The following is a 24,249-nucleotide window of genomic DNA, read 5'->3' as shown; positions in this document are numbered from 1 at the left end:
GCCCTTTTCAGGAATTTCACACACAGAGCAAAAGCAGCCAACTAGAGCTGCTCCAAACTGGGAGCAAGGATCCAAAATAAAAGTGCATATGTGGGCTGCTTAGCAGGGTAGCAGCTAGGGGGCCAGAGCAGTCCTGCTGGAGTTGGCAAGGGCAGTGTGGTGTTAAAGAGAATGGAGTTCCAAGTCTCTGTCTGTCTACTAGCCATTAGTGAAACCACCAGGGAGGCCTCCTTGAGGGGTGAGCTGTGGTCTTGGCAATGGAAGGATGAATGCGTGAGTTGCAGGCAAGTGGGTGGGAAGGGGGTTCTAAGACCACAGGAAGTTATTTTAGGGTCTACAAAAAGGTAGGGGACTAAAGACCCTAAAGACCGGACTTGTCCTTGGGCCTAAGGGGAGTCAAAGTTATGTCTTAGCCTTTCAGGGGCTCGCTGTACCCCCGGGGAGGCGGGGCCTTGAGCAGGGCTGGGCTGAGGCGCGCCCCCAGGTGCAGTCTCTGGCTTGAGCGAGGGGTGGGGTGAAGCTAGGAAAGCTGGGTTGAGCTAAGGAGGTTAGAGGGGACGCGAGTGGGTCCTTAAGTGTTAGAATTTTGGAGAGGAGTGTTGGGGCTAAAGAACGTGGTGAGGACGGCATTGGGGGATCCTGGGAAAGGGGAGGGAGCGTCTGGGACTTGCACGAGGCCGGGCGGAGCCTCCGAAACGCTCGGGGTCTGCCGGGGGAGCCAGGGAAGACGGGCGGGCGGCGGGGCCCGGGGAGGCGGCGCGGGGGGGCGGTCCAGGGCCGATCGGGAGGCGGAGCCCGGAGCTGGGGGCTGCTGGCTAGCGGCTCTGTCGGCTCCTCAGCTTGGGCGTCCTGGTTCGCTTTGGCGTCCGCGGTCTCCGTCTCCGCCGCTGCCTCCTCTTCTTCCTCCTTCGCCACCGCCACCGCCCGCAGCACCGCAGCCCCTCCCGCCATGGCCGCCGCCGGCGCCCGGCGTAGCCCCGGCCCCGGCTTGGCGCTCCGGGGGCGGCCGAGGCTCGGCTTCCACCCGGGGCCGCCGCCACTGCCGCCGCCACTGCTGCTGCTGTCTCTGCTCCTGCTGCCGCCGCCGCTGCTGGCCGGCGCCACCGCCGCCGCCTCGCGGGAGCCCGACAGCCCATGCCGGCTCAAGACAGTCACGGTGTCCACGCTGCCCGCCCTGCGGGAGAGCGACATCGGCTGGAGCGGCGCCCGCTCTGGGGCCGCGGCCGGGGCCGGGGCCGGGGCCGGGGCCGGGGCTGGGACCGGGGCCGGAGCCGCCGCCGCCGCCGCCGCCGCCGCCGCCGCGGCTGCCGCGTCCCCGGGTTCCGCGGGCTCTGCCGGCACAGCCGCTGAGTCGCGCCTCCTGCTCTTTGTGCGTAACGAGCTGCCGGGGCGCATCGCAGTGCAAGATGACCTGGACAACACCGAGCTGCCCTTCTTCACCCTGGGTAAGACTAGACGCCGGCACACGCGGGATCCCAAGGAACCCTGGACCCCTAAGTGAGGCCAGACAAGTGGGGGCGCCCTGGGGATCCCCACCCAGGCTGCCCCGAGTGGGGTTGGCAAAGGGCAACCTGAGGGCCCCGGAGGGCGCACAGGTGGTTGGAAAGGAGTGTGGTGCAGGAGGTCCTGGAGAGAGCGCGACGGGAGCCCGGGGGCGTGCCAGTGGTCCCGCAGTGGGGACCTGTCCCTTTGCCTCTCAGTCCATATATTGAACTGTGCCCCATCCATCCCGGACGCCAGAGACTCAAATCCATGAGTGTACACTGACTAGAGTCTCGGTCAGCCCCCTCTCTGAAAACAGTTCGCGATCAACCCTCCCACTGCTCCTCCAGCCATGGTCACTGGCCGCCCACCCACGGCTACCACCAGCTCGCTCTCGCCTTGGAGTTATGGGTTCAGCCCTTCCAGAGAGATGTTCTCGAGAATCACAGCGGAGTAGCTCCATTTATAATGACCAAACCCGCAAAAGCTCATCTTCTGTATGGGCTGGATGACCTTGGCTAAGTCGCTTCTCCACTCTGAGCCTTAGTTTTGACCTTCCGTGAAATGGGGCTGGAATCCATTGAGTGATTTCCGAGGACTGGGTTTCTGATTCCAAGGTCTCCACTTTTAGATTGTATCTCTACCCTCGTTATCGCATTGGTTTTCTACTCTCCTGGCAGAGAGTAGGTTTGTCCTCCCAGCTCAATCCCCCGGCTAATAATAATAACTTAACAGCAAGAAAAGGGAGGGGAAAGGAAAGGGTGGGTGTAGGGGGGCTCAAACGGAAAAGTTAATCAGAAAGTTCGCCAGCAGCTTTGCTGCCTGCTGATTCCCGGCGCGAATCCCGGAGGAGTCGGCCCTTCCGTGGAGCTGTGGGAAGCGCGTCTGATTTCCCACCCGGGTAATTGATAGCTTAATTATCTCGGAGAGCGTTTACAAAAATGTTGTTCCCCCTTAGCTCTCCCGCGCTTGCTGCTCGCTGGCTCTCCCCTCCCCTCTTGGGGGCGCGGGCCCGATTGGTTGTCTGAGCTGGCCAACAACAGCGCCTTACAGGCGCCAGGGGCTAGCCAGGCTCCCGACCTCTCTTCCCGGGGTCCTTGGGCTCTGGCATCGCGGGGGTGACCGGCTTTGGTGGTCAGCGCCCTTAGGTTCCCTGCCTGAGCCTCCGGGGTTAACTCCTTGCTCGCCGGAGAAGCCCTGCAGAGTAATCTATGTACTAGACTTAACTCTCCTGGGAACCCTGATATTTAAAAATATATTTTGTGACACCCCAATTCTCTTCCCCTTTATTCAGGCTGCCTATGGGGATTTGAGCGAGTGCCAGGCTCTCTCCTGGTCTGGGCTTGATCATCCAGGTTGGGGCCGCCCTAGGCTCTCCTGGCTGGCTGTAACCTGAGAGTGCAGAGCTTTCTGGGAGGCAAAGCAGGAAAGCGTCTTACAGGTTCCCTGGGGACTTCCCAAGGAGGCGCGTCTGACTTGCAAGGCATACAACACACACACACACACACACACACACACACACACACACACTCAGACATGCGCGCACGCGGACACACACACACACACACACCAGTACCCCTTCCCACGTGCACCTGCGGGGCTGTCCATGTCCATGGAAGTGGATGAGAGTGGGGGTGAATTCTTCAGGCACTGAGCTAAAAAAATTAGTATCACAGCTCCTGTTTCCTGGACTGGCGGAGGGTGTGGGAAGGGTGGCGTGAGGGGCGGTGGTTGGGAAGTCCTGCCACTGACATAAAAGATAACCCTTTGTGACACTTCCAATCCTCCAAATCTTTCTACTGCAACCTATGGTGAGAGACTCAGCTCCTAAATGGCCATTCAAAGGAGGGGGAAGGGAATCCGCCCTTGAGTGCCCTGACTTGGCAGTGAGAACCCCAGAGCATTCCAGTTCCTCAAAGATGTGGAAGACCAAGCCCAGCCAGCCATAGATGCCCCAGAATTCCTGGAACTAGCAATCCTTGCCATTTTAAACTTTTGCTTTCAAGGGGATGAATGCTTGGGACTCTGAGGCAAACCGAGTGAGGAACTGGAAGTCTTGAATCCACTAGGATCCATGTGTCAGCTTGAGAGTCCCCCTGAGTCCTCCACTTGCAGCCTTCTGCTCTCTCTGATGCACAATTGCTGAGCCTTGTGGCTGGGGACTGCCTGCCCCACAGAGTGGCCAGGTGCTCTCTTCCTTGGCAGCACTGAGCCCTTTGGATGCACGCTGGGATTGGGTTCCTACCTCCTCCTCCCCCAAGCGCCCTGGATGGCAGCTCAAGTTCTCCGACAGGGATTTGGCTAGCGAGGTAGTCACCAGATGGCAGGGTATAGCAGGAGCTGTGTAGGGAGACGTGGGCTTTTTATTTGTGTTGGTCTTCGACTGTTTGCATGTAAACACGGAGTGCACAATGAGCTCTTGGAGGGCCAGACTGGCTGGCAGTGAGGGTTGTGGTGGTGGTAACGGGGAATGACATATGAGTTATTCATGGTCATCTCTTTTTGAGGTCCCAAGGCAACCCCATCCCATCTTCAGACCTTTTAAACTTCCTGCCCAGTGGTTGTCTCTGGTGAGTTAGGCAAGACTTTCTCTACTAGTTTGTCTGTTCAGGGAATTTGGAGATGACCAGGTGCCACAGCTAGGTGTATAAAGTTGGGGCCAAACCCTGCCATTAGTGGGGAGTGTTGAGTCACCACTAGGGGGTGATGGTGTCTGCCAAAGGCTTCCTGACATGCTTTGGGTCCTGGGTCCAGAGTTACTATTGGTAAAACATTTCTGTTGTTACAGTGGTGGTGGTGGTGGGGGGGGCAAACAAACAAAAGGTAGATTTTCCATTTTACCCTAAATTCAGTTTGTGAGCCTCAAAGTAATTCAGCACACACTGCCTACCCTCCCCATTCTCCAAAGTCACCTTCCTACCTGGCCATGCCTCACTGTGTTCTGCCTTTTTTATTTGAGTGATTGGCTCTGTTATTGGTGACCTCTCAATGGAAAAGGACTTTTCTTCAATTCTGTTCCTTTTCATATTTCTACTCTCTCCATCCAGTTCCCGCCTGCTTTGTGTAGATGGAAGTTTCCCTCAGATGTGAAAGATCCCCCAAGTTTCTGTGCTTGGTTCTCTTTTTTAGAATCTGATTATAAGTCAATGACATTGACAAAGTGAATTTCCCTGAAAGTGATTGAGAATAGCAAGTAGTTATTGAATCTTTAATGTATTGCTCAGCGTTTAACTCTTGCTGTGTATTATTAAGTCACACAAAATGCATAGAGTGGGCACTACTGTTATTCCCAGTTGACAGATGAGGAAGCTTTCTTAGAGGTCAAGTACCTTGTCCAAAGTCACACTGAGAGTACATGGTATATCTAGAACTGGAATCCCAGTCTGTTTGAGACTTACCTCCTTGGTAAATGCCAACCTGGTATTCTGATCCTACACACTATGAGGGTATGGCACCAGGCAGATAAGCAGAATAGCCATTAACAAGACAAGGACCTTTCTACATATGAATTTCAGTCACATTGGTGGGCAGAAGTATCAGCGTTTGAAAGTGAGACATGAGTTAAATGACCTCCAGTGACCCTGGCAGCTTAAAGTTCCGTGACTCATAAGATGTCAAAGGGCATTCTTCTCCATGGTGCCCATGAGTGATAAAGACCATTCATTCTGTGAACATCAGGGAAGAAAGACATCTCCATAAACTTGCAGAAGATTTGGGACATTTTCTGGACCAGAAAAAAACCTGGGTAGGTGTTGAAGGATTTAATAGAATATTTCAAATGCTGAATGCTAAATGTGGCTTGGGAACGTAAGGTTGGTTAGGATCTGGAAATCTCCACCCTGGCTCACTGTGACCTTGAACAAGTCATTTATCCCCCAGAGCTTTAATTCTTTGTGCTATAAAATGAGTGGGTAGATGAGCCCTAAAATAATCCTTTGGTGTAAAGATCCTGTGAACTTGAAGTGCCCTGACCTACACCGTGACTCTGACGAGCTCCTCTTGCTTCTTACTGTGTGTTTCCCTGTGCATGGGGGTGTTGGGAGGATAGATTGAAAGGAAAGGCTTTGAATAGGAGCAACTGCCAGCGCAGGGCTTCTGAGGTGAACCTGCACGCCTCTCAGTCCTCATTTACCCCCAGGCAGCCCCAGAGTCTGCTTGTGGATTTAGCTTTCATGCCCACAGGTAGGGAAATGTCATCCTTTTTCCTGTGCTTGATAGTGGCCAAGCCAGGCAGTTTACCACCTGCCTTGATTCAGCAAAAGGGGGAAAAAGCGATAACATCGAACAACTACTCATTGTCAACATTTCTTAGTGATTTGCTTTGCCATGTAAACCCTATAGGAGAAGAGTGTGCTCCGTATTGGGGGAAGGAAGTCTGCAGAAGGAAAAGCCACCCAGGAGTATTATCTTTAAATGCACCCACCTGGGCAGGTCCTCCAGTATCCTGGTGGTCTGTTCCAAAAGGATGCTCTTCTCAAGGAGCTGATTGGTCTGGGTGGAAGACAAAGATGTAGTCTGGAACTCCAAGCTGGGGAGTCCAGCAGAGGTTCCTTAAAATACAGATTGAAATGGATACTCAGAGAAAAACCTCCAGGGGGAGCGAGGGGCCAGCACTTTCCCAGAAGCGATACAGGGAAAAGTGAGTTTGGCTAAAGAAAAGCAATCCACAAAGGGCTGGAGAAACTTGCTGCAGATGTCCACACACAAGGAACAATCCGTGTTTTGTGGGGGATCTGAATTTTAAAAAATGTTCCAAAGGTGCAGAGTGGAGCTGAGTACTATAAGAGGGTGTGTCCCATGGAGCTGTCCAGCAACCCCGCATGCTGACCTGCATTGTGGTAAGATCCAAATAGAGTGTTCAAGAGGAGACTAGCAGCTCTTTGGCAGGCACTTGAAGGAGGGACCCAAGCCTTGGGAGACATTTGGACTGTTTGCCCTTTTTGGTTTCTGGTTTGATTCTGAAGGTTAATACCCTTCTTTCAGAGGGAGGAAAAGGGGTTACAAATAGTAGTAAGGTCTGTAGAGATTTCTGACCACAAAATATTCATTAACATCACTTCCAGTGTTCTCTGCTGTGTGAGAGATTATGGGATGAAAAATAGGGAGACCTTGTCTTGAAACAAAGCTAGGCTTAAAACTGTGTATGCAGTTTCCTCATTGGGACACCAGGTTTCTTATCATTAAATGAGTTATTCAGGTAACACTCAGATTTCAAGGTTCCATCTGCTTTGATACTCCACATTTCTGGGACATTGTTAATGAGGGTTTTGGATAGGGGTTGAGGTATTTAGAGAACTCTGATCTGAGTCTTCTTCCCTTTTCCATTCACTTTCCTTACTCTATACCCTACCCTACCTCTTGCCAGCTCAGAGCTGATGAAATCTATTTAATACTTAGGGCAGAGAGAAATACATAGTCTGCTCTCAGCAAGTTCTTTGTTACTGAGGGAGAAATGGGGCAGGGAAAAGGGAGGAATCCATTCAGTTGTCAGAGAGGCTTGGGCTCAGGCCATGACAACCAGATTTGCTGTTTCTGGGGGTGTTGGGGGTCAGTGACCCCAGCGAGACAGCAGAAGCTATGCAAGCTTTGCTGTGACCCAGAAGTTGATTGTTTTCCTGCGCTGAGCCCTCGGGTCACAGATATGTTCTATAATTCTCATTTGCAGCAAGTGGGACAGGAGGTTTGACCAGGACTCTGGCAGGCAAAGCCTCCTCCTTTGTGTGGTGTTCTAGGCCCTGTGGGTCATCTGACAGTGGGAGCATCTCTGCTGGAGGTGGAAGGATGGAGACTGACCGTGGCCTCCTGGGTGACATCTGGAAACTGTTACTGCAGCAGTTCACTTTGACGGGCTTCTAGCAGCACACACTCTCCGAGAGCATCAAATTCACTGTTTCCACTATGTGTGGTGACATTGAAGTTCAGACAAGGAAAGGAACCTACAAGAGGGCCCACAGCTCACACTTAGAGCTAACAACCTTCAATTCCACTTTTCCTCTCACAGTGCGGGACCTCTCACAGTAGTACTGGGTTTCCCTAAGCCCAGGATCTCCTCTTGCCAAAAAAAAATAAAAAATAAAAAATAAAAATAAAAAGACCTCTAAGGAGAAAAATCTCCTTAAGGATTGAATTTGTTCTCCTGCCCAGGTAGGTGGAAGAAGTCTCTTCTAGGAAAGGAAAAGAAGAGTTGGGTTTAACCTTGGAGTGGAGCTGCATTCGGGAGATGCTTCCGTTACAGAGCTGATGCTTTCCCAAGTTCTCACACTGACCAGCTAGTGGCAACAGAAGATTAACTATAAGCAAGAGAGCTGGCTTCCCTGCCTAGCGCCACAGCCTTTCCACCCAGAAGGAGGCAGGCAGCAGGGCTGCTCTGTTATCTAGTGCTTGCTCTCTGCTTTCACTAGCTTGTCCCTGCTGACTGTAGTTCTTTTGGACGTAGCCCCCCAGGAAGACCTCCCTTTTGAATGAAAAAGGGGTAGGTGTTGTCCACTCAATGTAAGATTCAAGACTGGAATATTTGCAGCTTCTGTACAGCATAGAATATATAAGCAGTACAGTCTGGGGGTTGAAATTTGACAAGGATGTTGTATGTTACCAAGCATTAGGGTTTTAACCATGTGAGGGAACCACTGGAGATCCGTGTTTCCACACCCCCTGTCTGGCTCAGCAGTTCTGTCCACCAGAGTTCCAACACTGAACTCCCTGGTCTGGCTGCTTCTAGCCTTATCCTCTTTAATCCAGCCTCTGTACTTGCAGAGAGAGTGATTTCATTAAAAGCCCAAATCTGATAATAGTTATCTTCTTTTAAAACACTGACGGTTCCTTATTGTTCTTAGGGTAAAGTTCAAGCTCCCTACTGTAGTAAAAGTTTCATGAGTACAATCTGCGGACTGCCCTACTCTAAGAACCCTTCCTTCTCATTCTGTGTCTGCCTCCCCTGTGGGAAAATTTCTTCTCATCTTTCAAAACTAAATTCTCATGTCTTTGAGGTCTTTCCTATGTCTTCGCTCCAGCATTGAACACTCTGGGCCTTGGTCCCACTGTCAGTATAAAGACCATTATAGAATTGGGACCATTGAGCACCTGTGCTGTTCCAACATTGTGCTGATGCTAAGGATATAGCAGAGGACCAAATACCAGGCAGTCTTGCATGAGAGAGCCTCTATCCCTGTGTGTACCTGGGGGCTCATATTTGTGTGTTACTCTTTGAGGACAATAGCAATAAACATAATAAGTAAATTGCATAACATGTGAGAAGATAATACATTCTGTAAAACATACAAAACAAAAAAGCAAAAAAAAAAAAAAAAAAAAAAAAAACGGAAAAGAGAGCCAGGAGTTCACAGATGAGGAGACTGGTTTTAATATTTAGCAGAGTAGAGAAAGAGGAGCTTATTGAAAATGGGAGATTGGAACAACAACTAGACAGATGAAGCAGTTAGCCAAAAAGATTATCTAGCAAAGGAATCTTCCAGGCAGAGATGAACTGCAGTAAGGCCTTACTCAGGAGCACCCTGGGATTGCTTAAGGCACTGCAGGAGGCTGGTGGGGCAAAAGTAGATTTTGCCAAGGGAGGGCAGGAGCCGAGTCACCCAGGGATATATGGACAACAGTCAGAATTTGGACTTTGGTTCTGAGTACAGTGGAGAGCAGTGCAGGTGAGAGAGGATGGTGGCTTGGAGTAGACCAGCAATCTTCATAGTTGTGTGTCTCCTCCCCTACCTGCCAGGCTTGCCTGTGCACCCCATGAGCAGCAGACACACCTCCATTGTCTCTGCAGCTGCAATGTCTCACCCTGTGCTTGGCACATCATAATGTACAGGAGATCTTAGATAACTGGTACCCTGATTTTGCCAATTTTCATCCCAGAATCCATACTGGGCAAAACTAGAGAGGTGTTGAAGTCCCACTTTTTCATTAAAAATGAGCTTACTGCCACCCCGGCCATGGAAGGGTCCCTCTTCTGAACTCTAATTGCCAGTTCCTCTACTTTCTTCTGTCTGCTGATCATCTGTGGTGTTGGTAGGATGGTAAGGAGATCATTTGACTAGAGGGGAGAGTGCTGCGTTTAGGGAAGACCTCACCTTGAGTAGCTTAAAAGCCTACAGGGTTAGAACCGGTACACCACAGCAGACAGAGGCATTGAATAGTTAGGGAGATGATACACCATGTTCTGGGATTATCAAATATCAGAAGTGGAAAGAATTTAGCACGGTATCTAAGCAGATCACTTGTTTCTAAAGATGGGGAAGTCAAGGTCACTGTGACAACTCATTGATGGAGCAGATGCCAGATCCCAGATCTGCTGCCTCTTAGTCCAGTGTGTCTTCCCTCCACCTTGGAGGAAGGTCAGCTTAGGTGCCCAGGATGGCAGAAGTGAAAATCCAGCACAGTGTCAAGTAACCCAGTTTGTTCCTGATGACTTCCACTCCAGCATTGAACCCTCTGGGCCTTGGTCCCACTGCCAGCATGAAGACCACTATGGAATTCTAAATGACAAACATGGTTCATCTTAAGTAGGAGGTGAGCTCTGGAGCTCCGAGGAGTTAAGAAACACACCTTATGGCAAAGCTATTACACGGCTAAGTTCCGTCTAACCCCAGGTCTGCCTGGTTCCGTAGACGTGTTCTCTCTGCCTTGTGTGCTGCACAGAACTAGAGGTACTCAGGAGTTTTTGTCCCTTAACAAACTCTTTTCTGTCCTATCTCTTCCTCGGCTCATTACCAGGAAGTTGTAGCTCTTTCTTAGATACAGGAACTCAGGTGTGACAGCCTCACAAGCCCACGGGACCCAGCACCTTCTTTCTCTGTTGCCAGGAGCTGACTCTCCAGCTGCCAGCACCTTTGCCTGCTCCTCGCTGCCCTGCAGAGAGGGCACCAGGCCTTGTCCCAGACCTGCTTGACAAGCAAATTCCTCCTGTGCTTCTGGGTTTCCTCCTCCCTTGCCTTCCTCCTTGCCTCCCACCTTCTCCCTTCCTCCCACTGCCTTCCTCCCTTCCTCTCTCCTGAATTCTTTCTGTCTCCTTCCCTTACCCTTCCTTCCTCCCAACCCTCAAGGATTTCCCACCTTATGCTATGTATAGTATACTAAGGAACCTGAGATCTGGTGCTTCCAGGAATTTATGTAAGCTCAATTTTCTTTCTAGTAATGGGAAGGCTGTCTGTTGTCGGAGAAGCAGCCCCTGTTTGGCTACGTGCATGTTCTCAGCCTGTCTCTGCCCAGCCCCAAGTAGGAATTTGATTTAAATTTTAGTGCTGTCTAATAGCACTGTATAATTTTTTTTGTTCCTATCTCGAAAATGGGATGTATGTGTAAAAATTACTGTGTGTGTGTGTGTGTGTGTTGCTGAAGAATCCAAATAAATAGCAGACATTCATCTAGAATATTAGAACTAGATAATGTAATGCCTTTGAGATCCGACTCAGCCCCCTCACTTATTTAGCAAACAGAAGTGCCTTTTCCAAGTTCTCACAGCTAATCGAAAACAAAATCTAATTGCTAGTTCAGGCCCTCTGACTAAGAGGTGGTGTACTGGAGTCGGACGTGCCAGGTCAAGGGCACAAAACTCTGGAATCAAGTCCTCCATGGACTCCTTTTTAACCTTAGACTTCATACGCCACTTCTCTGAGCCTGTGTTTGCTCATCAACAAAGTGAAGAAAACCCAGTCATCACTTTTCTGGGTTGCTCTGAAATTAATTTTGGAAAGCTCTCCATAAACCACATTTTCATCAGTGCCCAGAGGTGTGCACATTTTTTTGTGTGTGTGTGCCCTAAGGCGCATGATCCTTGTGGAAATAGTTGTGTGTAAAGCACCTAGCTCGGCGTCTGGCACACAGTTTGCGTTCCCTGCCTCTTTGCCACCTGGAGTCCTTTTTTTGGAAGGAGGTGGAGGTACGAATAAATAATGATTGTGAATTTCCTCCCTCTCCACTTCCTACTCCAATGTGCTTGGCCTATGCCTCTCCCTCCCCCCATTTTCCCTCCTCAGCAAGGCACAAAATGATGAAGTTGACCATTCATTGATCTCATCTGGTTCTGGGGAAGGCGGGTGGGGAGCAGGGAACTCCAAGGTCGTCTGAGGACAGTTTGGACAGAGAAGCATTAGAGACTGAGTCTAAGGCAGGTGGGTGTAGGGGGTGGCAGGCGGGTGGATTGCTTTCCCTTCTTGTGGCGGTTGCCTGACAAAGCCTTACTCTCAGGCACCCAGGGAAGTCACGAGTGGTTCTGCAAGCAGCCGAAAAGGGAAGGAACATTTCCATTAGCAGAATCAGCAGAAAAGAGATTTCCAGTCACAGTAATAGCTGCATTTGGGGGAGTCATTTCAGTGGTGGCTGTGGGTGGAAGAGGAAAGGGGGTGGGGAGACAGGGAAAGGCACAAGGAGATGTCTGGTCTACTTGCCCAGAGCTGATAGCACTGAGTGACAGCCAGGTGACAAAGGAGGGCAGGGTGACTACTGCTAACCGGGGATGGTCCTTTGACCAACATCCTGGATGGACAGAGCTTCTCTGCGGGGAGTCCCTGTGGGAGGCTGTAGGCTTCCTGGATGCTGCCTTTGACTTTGCTCCAATTACCTGAATTACTCTTTTCAATACTTGCGGAGCCAGGAACAACTTCCTTGGCTCCTGGGATTTGTAGAAAGAAAAGGATCTTGATTTAGCTCAGTCTTTCCTAAAGTTAGCTTCTTTGCAGCATCCCCTTAGAGCCCAGGTTCTCAAGGCCAGAATTGCCAGTGCATCTGGGGTGGGGCTGGGGAACCTGCGCTTTAAGTGTCCTGAATCCTTGGCCGGTTCCTGGAGGACCTCTGTGAGGTGACCCTGTGCACACCTCTTGGGCCTCACCTCCTGATATTCCTTTTCCCATTTGTCAGCCTAGACTCACTGATGACTTACAGATTCCTGAGGGCAACCTGTGACCTGCATATTCCTGACCCCAGAATGAATAGGCTGTTCTATCTCCTGAGATCACTTTCCATCTCTGGATACATCAGACCAACTCAGAGACTCAATTAAGCTGCTTCCTCCTCCAGGGCCTCCCCTCAAGCTTGGTTACAATATTTATTTTCTGAATGCCTATACCACCAGCCCAGTAAGATTGCCATATTTAGTAAATAAAAATACAGGATGCCCAGTTAAACTTGAATTTCAGATAAACAATGAATAGTTTTTTAGTACAAGCATATCCCATGGAGAACCTGGGACATTATTTATGCTGAAGATGCCTCACTAGTTTCTGAAGTTCACTAATTGAGCATCCTGTGTTTGATTTGGAAACGATACGGGGTGCTGTGGTTTGTCTCTTCCTCCCATCTGGGAGCACCTCACTAGTGTTCGGTTGGTCCTACACCTTGTTTATCCACATCTCCTCATCTTGGGAAATCACACTGTTATCCAGCCAGCTTTTCAAGCTAAAGGATCATATTCATTTCTTTCCCTTGCCTCTTTTTCTTTTGGCCATTCAACTCTTGGTTTTATTTCTGAAGTGACTCAAAATCCACTTCTCGAAATTCTCACTGCCACTTCTTTTGTCCCAGGCACCGTCCTTCCCAGCTGATCTCCCTCGGCTTGCCCATCCCCTTTCCTTTCTTTGTTATATGCAGTGTACAGTCCACTGGCCAAATCCAGCCCTCTACCTGTTTTTCTTTTTCTTTTTCTTTTTCTTTTTTGGTATGGGGGATTGAACCCAGGGGCACTGAACCATTGAGCCATATCACCAGCCCTTTTATGTATTTTATCTAGAGACAGGATCTCTTTGAATTGCTTAGGGCCTCACTAAGTTGCTGCAGCTGGCTTTGAACTCATGATCCTCCTACCTCAGCCTCCCAATATTCTGGGATTATAGTCATGAGCCACTGCACCTGGCCCCCTGCCTGTTTTTGTTATGGCCTTATGCCTGTTAATTAAAAAAAAAAAGTTGAAAAAAATCAGAAGAGGAATAATACCTCATGAAAAGTGATAATTATACGGAACTCAGATGTCAGTGCCCATAAATAAAGATTACTGGAACATGGCCACAGTCATTTGTTTCTGTGTTGCTCTGGCTGCCGATGTTCTGTAGTGGCAGGGTCCAGTGGTAGCCACAGCGTCTCAATCCTGCAAAACTCAAATATTTACTAATTGTCCTTCTTAGGAAAAGCTTGAAAATCCCTGCTCCATATAGTGGCCAAGTAGTCTTTTCCAAAAAAACAAATTAGATTCTCACTACTTCCCTGTTTAAAACCTTCAATTGCTTCTCATTGATCTTAGGATAAAAATCCTAATTCCTTTTTAGGGTCTACAGAATTCTCAATAATTCGCCTCCCTCTCTGAAATCGTTTTTCATCTTTCCTCTCTTGCCTACAAAAAGTGAATCTTATCTTCTTCAAGGAGTCTTCCCAGACCAAAAAGTGGCACCCTGTACACCTCCCTCCCATAGCTTTCTAGTCCATTGGTTTCAAAGCCTTTAACTGCTTGAGCTCTGTAGTTAGGAGACATCACACATATAGGTGCTGAGTACACACGATCTGAGAAAATGGGCAGGAATGGGGATGCCAGTTTGTGAATACCACCTGAGAGGGAGTCTACCTCATCAGGTGTTTCTCTTGGGAGATTAAGAGGAGGATTCCAGTGGCTCAAGTTCATGAAATTTTTCAAGAATCACCTGGTTTTTAGTAAATGCTTCCACGTGTTGGTTAAGGAAACAAAAGTAAAAAGGCCTGTTTCCCCATCCCCAGAACCAGCCCTTGCCTCACCTTCCTTGCAATTGGACAGAGTTTAAGACAAGCCCAAGGAACTCGTGGAACCCAGGATCAGAGGAACATGGCGGGGAGGGCTGGAGCTTGGGTGCTGGGATTTGGTGCCATTTCTGCTGGGTGTTATGGTCAAGCTGATTTTCTGGGCTATCCCCATTTCTAATGTGATGAGACGAAGCCAAGTGGTTTATGAGTGGCTTCTCAGCTCTACTGGGCTCAGCAGGTGCTCCTGGGGGAACTTCTGAGGCTGGAACTGCAGCTAGATACAGTCCACTTCCTTCTTTCCCACTCGGCATCCTTCCTGGGCCCTCTGAAGATCAAACCTTTATCTCTGAACCCAGGTGTGACCGGGGTTTTCAAGTCCAGTCTCACACTAATTTGTTAGGGAATCTTCTTCAATTTCTTTCTCTTTGGCCTCCCCCAGGGAGGGAGACTAGAGAAGCTGACCGCTCAGCTCAAAAATAACCAATTACCTGTCTGCCTGTAGTGGGCCTCCTACTGTCTCTCCCTCCTCTTCTCTGTCCTCTTTGTTCTCGGAGCCTCTTTAAAACATCTCTCCAAAACCCAGATGCCTCTAGGGAGTTGCCCCTGTTCACCTGGCTCCCTGCCTCCAGAGAGGGAACAGAAGGTCTCTCTTCCCCACAAGGGATAGCAGGTGGGAGGGCTAGGCACTCAGAAATGGCTGCTGCAAACCTTAGAAAGCTAAACAGGTTTTGCAAGCCTGGTAACTACAGAGCCGTGCTAGTTTTGGAGGTAAGTGCCTTCTTTCTGTCATTGACTTACTATGTGACTTAAAAAAAAATGACAATCCCCTCTTCCAGGGGTCTCACTTAAGATTAAGGAAATGTTCTAATAGCCTATTGTCCTTCAGGAAGTTGGGGAAGATTGGACCACATAAGATACTCCAAAAAATTGCTGCTGGAATTCCAGGTGCCTGGGCCTATGCCCATCATATAGTAGAAAGTTGATAAATATTTGTTGAAAGAAAGAAAGAAAGAAAGAAAGAAAGAAAGAAAGAAAGAAAGAAAGCATGAATGATGAACAGAAAATATGTGTGGTCCTTCTGCCACTCTCTACTTCTGTATCCATGACAGTCACTTAACTGAAGGAAGCCTTAGAGTCCTTCTCCATGCAAGGCCTTATCAGTCACTACTAGTCAATGAAAGTTAGTATTGGTGATGAATTTTATTGACATTCCCTAGACTGAACCAGTTCATTTGCATACCCTGGTCTCTTAGTCCATGCAGTCACAATTCTGTGGTTCCTCCATCCCATACTCTGTGCTGGGTTCCAGGGGCCCAGAAGTGCAAGGAGCTCACAGTCTATTGGGATAATAACATTGGTACATTTTGATTTGCAAAGCTCCTTTCCATGAGTATTTTTTTGTATCCCATATTACAGATGAAGAAATGGCCATTTGGAGAGATCAAGTCTATTATACAAGGTCACCTGCTAAATGAAATTAGATATATTTATTTTGGAAAGGAAATTTTATATCACTGTCATGAAGGAAGACCAGAATAATGCTGTAAATGGAAGACAGCCTGTAAAAGTAAGCATGTAACTATGGAAGTTAGAATACAAAACCACTCACGTGCCATCTAAATTCATCACTCACACAATAATGTTGTGCAAAACATTGACCAACCCAAGCACAGAGGGATGGATGGTCCACTAAAATTCAAATTGTGCCCACTTAATTATCAGATTTCATTTACTCTGTGTGTGTGTGTGTGTGTGTGTGTGTGTATTTTTGAAGATATCCTTCTTGCCTCATAACTACCATCTTTTCAGATGCAACTTCTGTGTCCCTTTACTGCTTTTAGAATCACTTTCCTGGCTCACTCAAGAACGGTGATTTCCCAGGCATTCTGTGTATTTAGCACAGTTTATATTTTCAAAGAAATACGATCATTTAATTCCCTGTCTTTCTTATTAGTCTGTATGTTTCTTAAGTTGAACATCATTTCTTTTTAATATCTGTAGCTCCAGTAACTAGTGTGAGCATGTTTATTAAATTTCTAACCTTAATTTTAAATTTTTACAAAAGGAATACAAGCTTGGAATAAATGCAATTCAGGAATTGTGAAGGAAAAAGGGAAGATCTCTCCTCCACTTGAACTTATTCCTCAGAGTTGGTCATAAGGAAGAGATTGCTGGGATTCTGGGGATTGTGCACATACATGTGCCCAAATAACCACTTTTGTTGCAGTAACACAGAGGAAGTCACTCTGTAAGTGTTTTGCAGGTCGCTCAGGGATGTGGATGAAATTTTCTTCTGATTGGTACATTGGCTTTTAAAACTGGGTTCTGTCAGAGATCAGGGGACTATTTGTTGCTCTGGATTTCAACCTAAGAGATGCTCCACATTAAAATCTGTCTGTAACACATGGGCTCTAATTTTCTTTGAACAAGTGATTCTACAGCTTTTAAAAAATGTTTTATGAGCACAGCACTATGCCCAAACCACTTTATTGATATTTATTCTCCACATACAGTATATTGGAAAGAACAGTGTTAATGTTTCTCTCATGATTTACAGAGGTTGCATGATTGGAGAAAGCTCACTGGCCATCTTGCATTTAATATTAGACCTTAATTAATTAACCTTAATTAATTAATGCTTTACAAAGGCATGTTTGAATAGTAGGTCAGTAGGCTGTTCCAACATTACTAGGCCTAAATATCTACTTGCAAATTTCCTCTAGGTCTCAAAGACCTTCTTTACTCTCTCTTGCTTGATTTACACACACACACACACACACACACACACACACACACACACACGCACACACACACACATGCATGCACACGTCTTCATGTACAACTATTCATATGCCCATATGTGTATGCATACATATATTCACGTTCATACATCCATGTATATATGAGATGGAGACAGAGGAGGGCACAAGAAGAGGGGATATGACAAATCTGTCTGGAGAAACAAAAAAAAAAGAAACTGAACTTTGAGCAAGACAGGTGATAGAAAGGAACATTTATTCCACAAGTCGGGGGTGGGTATCTTTTTCTTCCTGGCATGGTATTTGACATGATTGACAAAGCAGTTCTTTTTTTCCTCCTTTCTTAAACTTCTCACATGAGTGGGTAGACAGACAATTCTGGGGAGGGCTACCTGGGTTTAGGCAGAGTTGCTAACCTTAGTAACCCTTATTTCTGAGGCTATTTGGATTGGCAGTTAGTCAGTTAGTAGAAAGTCTATTAAAGCGGAGAATCATAAAAAATAATAGATGCACCTTAAACATTTCATTTTAACTTAAAATACGTAAGAGTGCATACGTTTGCCAACTTTTGGATATAGGCCCATGGCCTCTTTCTTTGAGTCCAGGTCAGCTGATTGGAGTCCTATGTGATCTTTCTTGCATAAACCATGCTCATAATGCACCAAATATGATCTCCAATGTTGGTTTCATTAAAGGAGACTGAGGACTTATAGATGCTTGCCAACAGATTATAGAGTTTTATGATTCCTTTCTAATTTTTTATAGTTGTCACACCTGACCTAACTCACTAACAATATATTTAAGTGACTTTAGAAAAAAAAACAGTAAAATCAACTTAGTTTTATGGATGCACCATAAATTTTTAACTTGAACCTTATTTCATTAAACTCTAAAATTATAAGAAACACAATAAGCATAAACAGGTTTGGGGAAGAAAACTGGTTCCCTATAAAAATGCAGCTCAATTGTTTGCAAGGTCCTTTGAGTACCTGAAAGGAAACCTCTCAGTAATGCCCACTCTTATGGCTTTGGGGCCCCAGGATGCTGGAGAAAGATGGTGTAACACATAGGCTCACCTGGCAGTCAGTGGAGAGAAGGCCAGATTTTGAAATACACATGAGTTTCAGGTTGGCATTAGGTCACAGCAGTTTTAGGATTTGAGCCTCTAGCTATTATTTTGCCCAAAACTGATTTTAAAAATAGGAAATAGAACCCAGGAGAAGAACCAGGAGTGTAAGTCATCGACTCAGAGTCTATGGCTCCTCAGAGGACTCCACAGTGATTGCTGCTGATGTCCTTTGGCTTTGGGATTGCCTTCTTAGGGACGCTTTCCCTGGTGGACACCCGAGGACACTGTGGAATACTGAAGTGTCCTAGTGTGGAATTTGCTGCATGATAGACTTGCTATTAAATTCCCAGATCATACTGAGCCCCGGGGAATAATCCACCTATTTCTTTGTTCAGAGGTAATTTTTCAATATTCTTTTAAAAATAGTTAAACATTTTCAAAGAATCTGTTCTGTCTATGACCACGTGAGCGGTGATTTCCCCCTCAGTCCCCCCATCCCCTCCCATACCAGGGTACAGTTGTACACCACTCTAGCCACACATCAATGTACCAGGTGGTCCCATCTTAGAACTCTCGGGACTCCCTGGCCTCATCCATACCGGGCTCTCATTGCCTAGAGAGAGGCCAGAGCCTAGAAGAGGTACCACCTTGCCTGAAGTCAGAGGACTGAAGAGGCTTCGGACTGCAGATCCAGAATACCAGCTGTGTTCTTGCACCTCCACTGAGTTTCCTGGCATGCCTACCTGCTGGGGAGGGCTGGCCAGGTAATGAGAGGGCAGCATGTGGGAGCAGGCTGCTAAGAGTGCTATGCTTCATGAGGTGCAGAGTATAATTCAAAACCCATTTTGGGGACGTCTCGCCCCATAAAACCTCCTCTGGCAGGAATGACTGGGAATTTGTTGTAACTTCCCCTGCACATGTTTTTTTTAAAGACCTCTCCTCTCCTTATTTTGCTCTTTTCTCTGCTTCCTTTCTTTTACCCAATTCTTAGGGACCTTGCCCTGGGGTCCTCACAAGCAAGGGGACACGATGAATAGCGCTGGCATTGGGGGAAGGACTCCTGCCGTGTCGGCTAATGGAGTGACAAATGATTGTGAAAACACTTATCTTTCTTGGATGATTTTTTTCCTCTGCAAGGATATTGGCTCAGGAAATGACTTCAGAGATCTGCCTTCTACAATGATAGTCCCACTTTTAGATGCCATTCTTATTTTGGGCAAAATAAGGATCTCATCCAGCAGCTCTCCATAGTGTAGTCCAAATAGTGGCTACTCCTTCCTCATTTTCTTGCCCTCTTCATGATGTATCACCTCTCTCCCGGTCTCCTGCAGCCCCGTTCTGGCATCTTCCTCCACATAGAAACTTTATGTGCTGCCTAAAGAATCCTTCCCACAGGTTCTTTCTCTCTCTTGCTTGGACTCCTCAGTGGAACCCCACTGCTTCCAGGATGGAGAGCAAATTCCCTAACATCTAAGTCCACCACATAAACACCAAATCCACCTGATTATGCCTCTCTCACACAGTTCTTCTGCCTACATTTCAGTCAAACTGGGCTTCTTACTGTTCCCAGAGAATAAGCTATCTTTTCCAATCAGCGACTTTATTCACAGGGTGTCCTCTATCAGGATGCCTGGCCCACCTGTATGTCTGTGGTGGAAACACATCCATCCTTTTACAATCTACTTTCTCCATAGAAACTTCTATTCCTCCTTCTTTTCTGCCCTCATTCGGCTTTGAACAACTTTATTCAGGAAATGTTAACGATCGCTTTCTAAGGATGCCTCCTTTATGTAGAAATATCAGTGTTCTTCTCTTACTTCATTCTCTACCTGCATAGTTCAAAATGGTAGCTGCTAACCTTTTGTGGGTATTGAGCAGCTGAAATTTACCTAGGGAACTGAGAAACTAAATTCTAAATTTTACCTAATTTACGTTTCAATAATAGTCAAACATGGCCATTCGCCATCACACCGGACAGCACAGAATATGCCCACTATTTCAGAATATTGTGTTGGATGGTACCAAATATGAGATCTCTGATGGAGTGGAAGGAGTCTTCTCTTTTCTGTTCCTTATTACCTACAACAGGGCCTATTTTTGATTAGATGCCAGCAAGTGTTGGTACAGTGGACTTTGTGGCAAGCAATTATGTAACCTACAATTCCCCAAAGCTCTATTTTTTTTTCATTTTTAAAAGATTTACATGACAGTAGAGTGTATTTTGATGTATTATACATACATGGAGTATAACCTCCCGTTCTTGTGGTTGTACATGAGGTGGCATTTCACTGGTGGTGTATTGATATATGGACATAGCAAAGTGATGTCTGATTCATTCTACTGTGTTCCTATTCCCATCCTCCCTCCCTTCCCTTCATTGGTCTTTGTCTAATTCAATGGACTTCTATTCCCACCTCCTCTGTATCAGAGAGAACATTTAGACTTTGGTTTTTGGGGATTGGCTTATTTCATTTGGCATGATATTCTCCAGATCCATCCATTTTCCAGCAAAATTCATAAAATCAATCTTATTTATGGCTGAGTAATATTCTATTGTGTATATATACCACATTTTCTTTATCCATTCATCCACTGAAGGGCCCCTAGGTTGGTTCCATAGCAATTGTGAAGTGAGATGTTATAAACATTGATGTGGCTGTGTAACTGTAGTATGCTGATTTTATGTCGTTTGAATATATATATCAAGGAGTGGGATAACTGGATCAAATGGTGGTTTCTTTCCGAGTTTTCTGAGGAATCTCCATACTGCTTTTCAGAGGGGTTGCACCAATTTGCAGTCCCATAGGAATGTATGAGTCTACCCCAAAGATCCAGTTTTAAGGAAGGAGTGCAAAGCAATTTAATTTTTTGAACATACAAATATTGTTGATAAAAATGTTGCATCATAAGAATTCATTTGCAAAGCTTAGGATGTTTTGTAGGCCAGGGAGTCGTCGATGACTCGTGCTTACCAGGGAATTCCAGGCCCCTGACAGGTCACTTCTCAACCATAGCTTGCCTTCCCGCCTCCTCCCTCACACCCCATGCCCAGCCCACGTTGGCAGTGCGGCTTTAGGAAGAGGGGCCCCGGGATCTCCTACTCCCTGGGAGACAGGTGCAGATGGAGCTGTCTGACATGAGTGCACAGGTTTGAGCTTCCATGGATGTTTGGTAGAAGATTTATAAGTGTTTCTTCGAGAAAGAATTGAAAACTCCCTTGTGAGGGGGATGGCATGAGAATGGAATGTGTCTTGCCCTCTCTCTCCTCCCCTCCTCCTCTCATTCTCCTCTTTTCTTCCTCAGTTTCCTCCTCACTCCCAGCTCTTTGCTCTCTTCTCTTTCCTCTTTGCTCTCTGTCTCTGTCAGGGACTGTCTGTCTCTCTCTCTCTCTTTACTTTTAATGTCGTCTTTCTTCTCTCTTCCTTCCGCTCTCTCTGTGTACACCTGTGTGTCCCTCTCTCAGTCTTTCTTCCTCTCTGCTCAGGTCTTCCATTCCCTGTCAGTCCCCTTACAATCTCTAGCTTTCTTAATAATTCACTCTTCTCTGCCTGCTTTGACCCCCCAAAAACCCACCCAAACCCCTTCTTGAGAAGCATGGCTGCAACTGCATGCTCAGGACAGGTCCCCTATCCTCAGAGACAGTCACTCCAGAGTGGTATTTGCAGGAAAGGAGAGCAAAGAGGAAGGCACTCGTGGGCTAAGATGGGCAGGGTTGTGCAGGGTGCAGTTCTAGCTTCTTCCTAATAGCAGGGCTTCCACCTTCCAGACAGGGAGAGCTTCTTGGCTAACCTCTGTTATCAGATGCGATTCCAAGTGTCCTGAGTGACCTGAGAGGGCTCAGTGGCTGCACAGTCTGTGTTCTACAAATTTGACTTTGACCTTGGCTTTCGATGTTGAGGTGGGTTTGTGAGGGTCCCATAGACAGGACCTGAGTATGTTGTTCCTGTTTTGCTGAACATTCAAAGCTTTATTTTGTGACTCTGGTGGGCTCCTCTGTGGTAACCTTTTCAGCTGTTCTTGTGTTATTCATCATCAGCTCTTTTTAAAAGCTTCCCCCCACCCCTCAGGGCATTATTACACCTTCTGGATAATTTCAGAAGAAATGTTGCAAGACTGATAAATTCTCTTAAGAAAGCATCTCTTCCAAAATTTCAACCATCACAGTACAGATATGAACAAAAAAAAGCTTTCTTCAAAAAATAAGATTTTAACCATAAGTTGTGACAGACAATTAAAGGCCTCAGAGCCAAGTCAATATATCCCTAAAATATCACGTGTGGTGTCCTCTGATGTGATCAGAGGAGATTGCCTTTGACCATAACGACAGATGTTAACGAAGGGTGTAAAAGTCTAGTAGTCCTTTAAGATAGCAATCCTTATTGAATCAAGAAGAGTCCTTATTTAAAAAGCAAAATAAACAAGCAAAAGCAGCAAAGCGAGGAGGAGAAGGAAAAGGAGAAGGCAAGGAAAGAAAATAGGTGAGTAACCTGTGCCTGTCTGCAGGGCGGATTTCCAATTTGCTTCTGGAAGAGAACTGGAAATAACTCTTGTCATCCTTGAATTTCTTCCTTTGTTTCCCCCCATTTCTACTTTTAACCTGTAATCAAACATATATTGATTTTCCTCCTTTTGAATCCATCCATTTCTCTTCCATCTTTACCCTGGTACCAGTTACTGTCATCTCTGACCTGTAATTCAATCATCTCCTAATTGGTCTCTCAGACTCTTGCTCCTACTTCCCATCCAGCCCTTCCCAACCCATTCTCCTAAGCTGCCAGAATAGCTTTATAAACAGGTGCATCATTATGCCTCTACCTAAATTCATGATGACTTCCCATTGTGCTTATAATGAAATACACGGTCCCTAATCAAGGCCTACGTGGCATTCCACCTTAGCTGTACATTAGAATACTTGGGAAGCTTTGAACAATGCCAGGACCTGGGATTTCCCTTAAGCCAATTAAAACAGTATAACTAGTTTGGCAGTTTCTTATAAAACTAAGCATGCTTTTGCCATATGATCCAGCAATTGTATTCTTTGGTATTTACCCAAATCAATTGAGAACTTGTGTCCTTACAAAAGCTTACATAGGAATGTTTGTAGCAGCTTTTCTCATAATTGTTGGAACCCAGAAGGAAATGAGATGTCTGTCAGGGAATAGGTAAGTGGATAAACAAATTGTAGCACATCCTGACAATGGAACATTTCTGTCAATAGCAAAAATATGTGCGCTACCAAGCTACAAGAAAGATGTGGGTGAACCCGCCAAGCATATTTCCAAGGGAAGGAAACCAATCTGAAAAGGCCGTAATATGATTTCAATTCTATGACATTCTGGAAAAGGAAAGCCTATAAGAGACAAGAAAATGATCAGTTGAAATCAGGGGTTGGGTTGGGGTTGGGGTAAGGGGTGAGGGAAGGATGGCCAAGCAGAGCACCAAGGACTCTGGAGAAGGGAAGGTGCTCCAGGTGATAGAGTGATGATGGACAGCTCTTCTCATACATTTGTCACCAACCCGCAGAACATATGTGACAGAGGTTGAACCTAGATGTCAGCTATGGACTTAAGTTCATAAGCTATGGACATGGCTCATCAGATGTAATGAATGTGCCACAATAAGGAAGATGTAAGTAATGGAGGAATTGTGTTGTGGTAGGGGGTGGTGGAATGTGGGAATTCCCTATACTTTTCCAGCGATTTCTCTGTCAATCTAAAACTATTCAAAAAAATGCAAATAAGGATTTCTTAATAAAAAATAAAGTTAGGACCCGAGACAATCAAATCAGGATAACTGAGGAGTGGGCCAAGCACTGTTTGTATGTGTGTGTGTGTGTGTGTGTGTGTGTGTGTGTGTGTGTGTGTGTGAGATCCCCCAAGGTGATTTAGGTGATGCCAAGGTACAGCCTGGTTCAGAGACACTGCCCATTCGGCCATGCCCACCTCCCTCTTCCCCTATAATGTTTTTCACTGGCTTGCCAGGGCCCCCCCCCCCAGAGGTCTTCCCTAGCCTTTCAACCTTAATCAATGTCCACATTCACTTTTCTTCTTCCACAGTCTTTCTCAAAATGTCCTGCCATTCCATTTGCATTTGAGCACTTATGTATACATATATATTGTCCCTGAGTCCCTCTAGACCAAGCTCTTTGGGGTCAGAGACCTTGTCCATTTCGTTTAACATGGTATATACCATTGTGCTTCTCACAATTGTGCTTGGTTCACAGCTGGT

General features: G+C 46.7%; 1 protein-coding gene across 3 annotated transcripts in view; it reads left to right on the top strand.

Moving 5' to 3' along the window:
* The first annotated feature begins 949 nt into the window (after positions 1–949).
* Positions 950–24,249, top strand: part of Astn2 (astrotactin 2) — an 833,116-nt gene continuing 809,816 nt past the window's right edge. For all 3 annotated transcript variants that reach the window (XM_026393326.2, XM_026393325.2, XM_026393324.2), the window contains exon 1: positions 950–1,445. In XM_026393326.2, the coding sequence (XP_026249111.2) occupies positions 950–1,445 (496 nt within the window). The remainder of the gene's footprint in view (positions 1,446–24,249) is intronic.

Source organism: Urocitellus parryii, chromosome 4 (genome assembly GCF_045843805.1).
Source record: "Urocitellus parryii isolate mUroPar1 chromosome 4, mUroPar1.hap1, whole genome shotgun sequence".
NCBI classification, from domain to species: Eukaryota; Metazoa; Chordata; class Mammalia; order Rodentia; family Sciuridae; genus Urocitellus; species Urocitellus parryii.
This window is presented reverse-complemented; position numbering and strand designations above follow the sequence as displayed.